Source organism: Mustela lutreola, chromosome 15 (assembly GCF_030435805.1).
Source record: "Mustela lutreola isolate mMusLut2 chromosome 15, mMusLut2.pri, whole genome shotgun sequence".
Lineage (NCBI taxonomy): Eukaryota > Metazoa > Chordata > Mammalia > Carnivora > Mustelidae > Mustela > Mustela lutreola.
In genome coordinates this window covers 7,405,571-7,411,570 of record NC_081304.1, presented here as the reverse complement: position 1 = coordinate 7,411,570, position 6,000 = coordinate 7,405,571, and the positions used below count along the sequence as shown (strand labels likewise).

The 6,000-nt window shown below is 60.5% G+C and overlaps 1 protein-coding gene across 2 annotated transcripts in view; it reads right to left on the bottom strand.

The window, feature by feature from the left end:
* Positions 1-759: 759 nt before the first annotated feature.
* The window catches only part of SDK2 (sidekick cell adhesion molecule 2), a 246,015-nt gene continuing 240,774 nt past the window's right edge, over positions 760-6,000 (bottom strand). For both annotated transcript variants that reach the window (XM_059148912.1, XM_059148913.1), the window contains one exon: positions 760-1,224. In XM_059148912.1, the coding sequence (XP_059004895.1) occupies positions 871-1,224 (354 nt within the window). In that variant the 3' untranslated portion in view covers positions 760-870. The remainder of the gene's footprint in view (positions 1,225-6,000) is intronic.

Here is a 6,000-nt window from a genome sequence, read left to right as displayed (position 1 = left end):
ATCACCCCAGTGATGTCTGGCTAGTGCCCTGTCCCTCTGCCCCCCCCCCCCCGGGTTCACCTCTCCTGGTCTGTGCCCGGGAAAGTGAATTTAAGTGAAGCCATGGCTGGGTTCAGCGGTGCTGTGGGGCCCCAGGGGCCCCCCCTTCCTTGGATTCACCATAAAAAGAACGTATAAGAAACAAAGAGCCAGCCAGGCAGACTCTCAGCCCTCCGTTAGTTTCCTTTTTCTAAAGAAACCCAATGCCTGGTGGAGACGTTGAGCCGGGCAGGGAATAGCAAAGTGTGATGAGCAAGCCAGGGGACCAGGCTGTGTGTCCATCCATCGGTCCTTCCGTCCGAGGCCTGCCAGTGACGCACGGGTAGGGATGGGTGGGTGCCGATAGAGAAGGTGAGCTTTGCCCCCCAGGGATGCGTACCCTTGCACAGCAGCCTTGCACAGCAGCCTTGCACACCAGCAGCCAGCAGTGGCCCCAGCACACGCAGAAGAGGCAGCTGTCAGGACTTCTAGAAGCTTCTCATCCCCTCGGCATGCTGCCCTACAACTCTCCGGGCCTCAGCTTTCTCGCAGCCCCCACCTCTCTCAGGCCCGGCCCAGCAGCCCCGACTCAGAACACAGTCTGCAAAGGGAGTGGCGGACCCCACAGTCTGGAGCCGACCCACCGCCGGCCCCGCACGGCCCCCCTCACAGCTTCCTTTTCTTCCTTCTCAACACCGGTTTTGCTGGCCCTGGAATCTCTGGAAAAATAAACTCAGGAGGTGAAAAGTTGACTTGGTTTCTTGGTGTTTTTGTTTTCTGGCAGGCAGTGCGGGGAGGGGCGGGCGGGGAGTGTGGTGCCGGTTTTTTCTCTTTCTTTGCCCCCTTCCGACGTCAAACGAACGAGGAAAATCCTGCTATAGGAGCCCGGGAGCCGGGGGTGAGGCTGCTGGGGGGGCGGTAGAGGGTGCTCTGCTGACTCGGGGGGTTTGGGGCGTTCTGGGGCGTTGGGGTCCGACTGGCCTTGGGCCGGAAGAGGCTGCCCTGCGGGGCGCTGCTGCTGTTGGCCCCAGGGCCGTGGTCCGGCTCCCCGGAGTCGCTCTCCGTGTAGCTGTACGCCTGGGCCCGCGAGATCCCTTTCTGCTGACGCCGCCACGAGTTGTAGTACGTGGGGTCGCTGATGTAGTGGTTGACAAAAGAGTGGGCCTTCTGGTGGGTCTGGTCGGCCTCGTACTCGCTGTCGCTTCCCTGGGAGGACGGAGAATCGGGGAGTCAGGGGCCCCTGCGGGCCAGGTGGTCCTCGTGCTTGGAGGCTGGAAGGCGGCCGGTGACCCTGTCTGAGGCTCCCAAGCCCCGGACGGGGGGGCCACCGCCATCCCTGTCACCACCAAGGGGGCCCGGCGCCCGGTCATGCCCACCTCCCCGGCCGTCAGAGCGCAGATCGTGGGGACGGAGCACCCACCGTGGGGCCGGCACACAGCCTGCGGGCATCTGGCATCTGGCGCGAACTGGAACTCGGAAGACCTGAGTTCTAATCTTTTTTTTGTTTCTGTCCTTCCCCCCACCCCTGTGGCCATTCCCCGTTCCCTCCCCCGCCCCTCTGTGAGTGACCACCGAGCTGCTTTCTGTTTCTGTGGACCTACCATACAGGCAGGGTCACAGAGTAGGGGGCGTGGGGCGCTGGCTTCCTTCACTTAGCATGTTTTCGAGGCTGACTTCATCCTGCCTTTCCATCTGTTGTAGTTCTGATGCTCGGACCCCTGGGGCCTCGCTGACTCCGAGTGGTGACGGGCTCCCGGAGCAGGTCAATCCTTGCAGCTCGTGATGCTTTTTCCTATCACGCTGCCTCACTCTCCCCTGTCCCTCGTCACCCTGGGGCTGGGTACCAGACAACCAGGGGCAGCCCCTCTACCCTAGGGCCCACTGAATTTATTCAAACAAACCGCAGCTTGCTCCCACAATGAAGGCTCCTCCCCACGTGTCCCTCCTGGGCACAGGGAACCATTCCCGGGGACCCTGGTGCTTCCCTGAAACCGCCCTGCATGGTGCGATGCGTCCCCTTCTTCTTGGGAACTGTGAGTAATTCCATTTTTCAAGGGCTGTCATCCCCGATCCACTGGCCTGGCCATACCCTGATCGTAGCAAAACCTACATTTCAGAGCAGAACGTTCCTGCCTGACATACCGAGTTCCAGCCTTGATCTATCTCTGACTTAGGGTGTGACTGGGGACGAGGCCAGGACCAGACCTGCGGAGGCTCCTGGCACCGAAAGGAGAGGCCGGTGCCCACCCACGTGTGATCCAGAATAAAGGCGACACTCGGTTATGAAACGAGCACGAGAAAAATATCAACAGAAGGTCCGAATTTCACACGACAGTGGCCCTGTGACTTTTTCTCGTAAAGGCATAACATTAAATCATTCCTAAAATTGTCGCTACTCCGGTGTCCCATCATTGCTTCATCTGCCCCTGGGGGAATCCGCAGGAGACAAGAGTCAGGCTGGGTCGTGAAGTAAAGCAGCATTCGCTCGTTGGTTTGGATCTGAGTCGTCGAGCTAAAAATATTGTGCGCCCCTCCCCCACGCCCAGCTCCCAGCCCTGTTTTGAGAACCAAGACGAGGACAGATGGGAGCACCCTTAGAACGCTCTGGAAGAGACATGCTCTGATTTGAGTGAGCAGTACACTCTCAGTGCAACGCAGCTCTGAAGGCCTCCCTTTGGTGACGGTGTCCCCACCCGAAGCGACAGAGTCGGTACATTTGGTCAAACTACTTGGGATAAAAACCACAGCAAGAAAACCCCGTGAGCCCAGTGCAGACACGTGTGTCCCGTTCGGCAGGGAGGGCGAACAGAGAGTTGTTGACCTTGCTGCAAAGTGTCTGAGCTACGGGGAGTGCAAGGTACACCTGCCCCCAGGAGCCCGAAGACCCATAGAGCATCTAGCCCCTCTGAGGAAAGAGCCCCAAGGTACTGAGCTCCAGCCGGGGGTACAGGCACTCTGCTAGGCGTCGGGAGACCGTCGTTAACTTTCACACCTCGGTGCTATGGACGCTACCGCTCTGAGTGCTGGGAACCCCAGCGCGGAGAGGGTGACGGCTCGCCCCGGACACGAAGAGCTGGGGGGGTTGGATCTGCCGGATTTTCCAAAGCCCACGATCCCCCCCTCCTGCTGGGAGTTGGGAACAAGAGCCCTTCTACTCTCCCAGCTAGGATTACATCCTCCCTCCCCCATCTGCAAATTTCTGTCTGGCCCCTCCCCTCCTCCGCCTCACCCCTCCACCGTCCTGGCTGCCCTCCTTACCACCACCCTGCACACCCTCCCAGGACCTCAGTCCTCTTGGCCGCAGAACTGGCTGCTGGAGACCATGGAAAGTCCCTAGCTCTCCCCCTGACGCAGAGCAGCACAATGCGAGCCCCTTCTCTTTGATACTGCCCCGCTGCCGGCCCAGGAGGGAACAAAGGGGCCCTACAGGCAGGGGCTCCATATGCCAAGAGTGGGGAGGGGGCTGAGGGCTGGGCACCTGAGGCCTGGGGCTGCGGGGTGGCGGCGCGGAGGCAGAGGAAGTCTGGGCAGGCTGTGATGGGAGCCATGAGGCAGGGGGCCCGGGGCGGGGTGGGGGGTGGGGGGAGGCTGGTCCCAGAGCAGTGAGGATCTGTAAGTGCGACGTGTGGGAAAGGGCCACTCCACAGTTCTGTCTAGGGTCAGGTCTTCCCAGAAGGGCCTCCACCAACCGGTCTGAAGGGTTGCTAGCATCGATGCTAAAGGTTCTAGAACTTCGGCTAGCCCTGCAGGTGAGTCCATCACCGCGGCCCCATCCCAGAGTGAATGAGCATCTAGGTCACTTCCTGTGGTGCGGCCAAATCCCCACTCCGTCCCTGGCTAGCTAGGTGAAGTTCAGACCCATCACCTGGCCACCCCCAGCCTCAGCATCCCTGTCTATAAAATGGGTAGATGTCTGCAGTTCACGGTGTGGAAAACTACTGGAAGCCCCCCTACCCCAGAAGGCTGCAGAAGGAGCTAGGGTCACGGAGGGTGACTCTGCTCAGGCGGCTGGGAAAGGGGAAGGAGGTCAGCGCTGCCGCCCAAAGTAAAGCATCCCGAGAGTGGGGATGGGCCTCTCTGGCCCTCCCAGGGGGTCCAGACCCCAAAGCCCATTCACGCACATCATCACCGTCTGACGGTTACCAACTGCTGAGCACCTACTGTGTGCTGGACACGGTGGGGTGGCTTTCTGGACGGGCCTGGAAAAGCCACGGAAGCAAGAGCTGGGAGCCCCGGAGGCAGAGCTGCAGCAGGAGGAGCTGGGGGTGGGGGTAGAGGTGGGCCTGCCCCGCCCTCTGCTCTCTGAAGCCAGAAGGGGGGCGTCTGCCTCAGCGACTGCTCTTCTTCCTCCACCTCCTCGAACATCTGTTTCTTTTCTGCATGGGGGTGGGGTGAGAAGGGAAGAAAGCAGGCGAGGGGGGCCCCCGGGCGCCCATGCCGGCTTTCAACTCTCACGCTGGCCTCCGTAATTGAATGCAGCTTCCCAGTAACCGGCCCGGCACAAAGGGGACCTTTCACGGGCAGCCCCGCCAGGCCGCCAGGCAATCAGGGGACTGCTCCAGCTCTGGGCCTCTTCACAGCTCCTCAAAGCCACTCACTCAGCAATTACCAGGCCTGGGCAGGGGAGCGGGGAGGGGGTGGGGCGGGGAGGGGCCGGCAGGAGGTGGGGACCCGGACAAGAGCCCACAACAAAAGAGAGGGGGGCAAAGGAGAGCCTCTTGCTCTCCTGCTGCTGCCAGCATGGCGGTGGGGTGGGGGGAGGGGGTGTCCTTCCCCAGACTCAGGACACGGAGCCCACGCAGGGGGCCCTCATCTCACTGAGGCTCCAGAAATCTAGCAGGAATGTGCCGCCCTAGAGGACAGGAGGTCCCCTGTACCGGCCCCTTGGGAGGCTGGAAGCTGGAGGCCCTCCCTGGTTGGTGGCCCAGGGGCTCTCTGTGTGGGATGAGGCTAGTCCTGCACCAGCCCCTTGGACACCCTTCTCCTTGGGCCAGAGGGCGGGCCTCTCCTGGGCACCAGAGGTGGGAGTGAGGAGGGGCGAAGCGTCTCCCTCTCTAGGAGCCCCCTTTATGCACCATTTTGTTAGCGATCTGGGCTTCTTGTACTCCGACAGCTAGAAACCTTCCCCCGGGAACGTCCTTTTAAGTGTCAGCTTAGGGACAGCTGGTTGGTAGGGTCCGTTCAGCGTCTGCCTTTGGCTCAGGTCATGGTCCTGGGATTGAGCCCCGTGTCGGGCTCAGTGGGAAGTCTGCTTCTCTCTCCCCCTCTGCTCCCCCTTCTTGCTCGCTCTCTCAAATAAATAAATACATCTTTAAATGACAAATAATAAATCTTGTGTCAGCTCAGACGCAAGGCCCCCTATGCCCTTCCTTACAGGTGAAGCGACAGTCAATGTGTTCCTCCCCCACGACCCCGCTGTCAGACACGCTTGAGTTTGGAGGCTTCGCGGAAGGTCAGTTGGATGGGGGGTTGTTGGGGTCAGTGAAGGCTTCTTTCTCCTTCCATCTCCCGTCTGTGCCTGGATGAGGCCAGGCTGCCACAGACGAGGCCCTCAGAGTGGCTGGACCCAGACTCGAATGCCCACTTCTAAGCTCTGTGATCAAGGGCACGGTGCTGGACTTCTCTGAGCCTCAGTCTCCCCCAGCTGTTAACCGGGGGTCCTGCAGCTTGCATGGGGGGACGGTTAGATTTTAAATGAGAGCATGTACCGTGCCCGGCCCAACAGGTAGCTTGGCCTCCTTCCTCCTGGACTCCCTCTGCCCTGCCCGTAGTGTGTTTCTAGCTTGGCACAAGCTCGGGCTTCCTCAGCCTGTATGGGTCAGCCTGAGGAGACGCGGGAGACGGGCCTCAGTGAATCTCTTAGACTCATGGCCCAACTCAATGGACAAGAGGCAAACATGGATGAAAAACCAGAAACTCAGACACTCAGAGGGAGGGGGTGACAGAAACACTTAGCCAAATGCAAACCTATAGACCCTTACT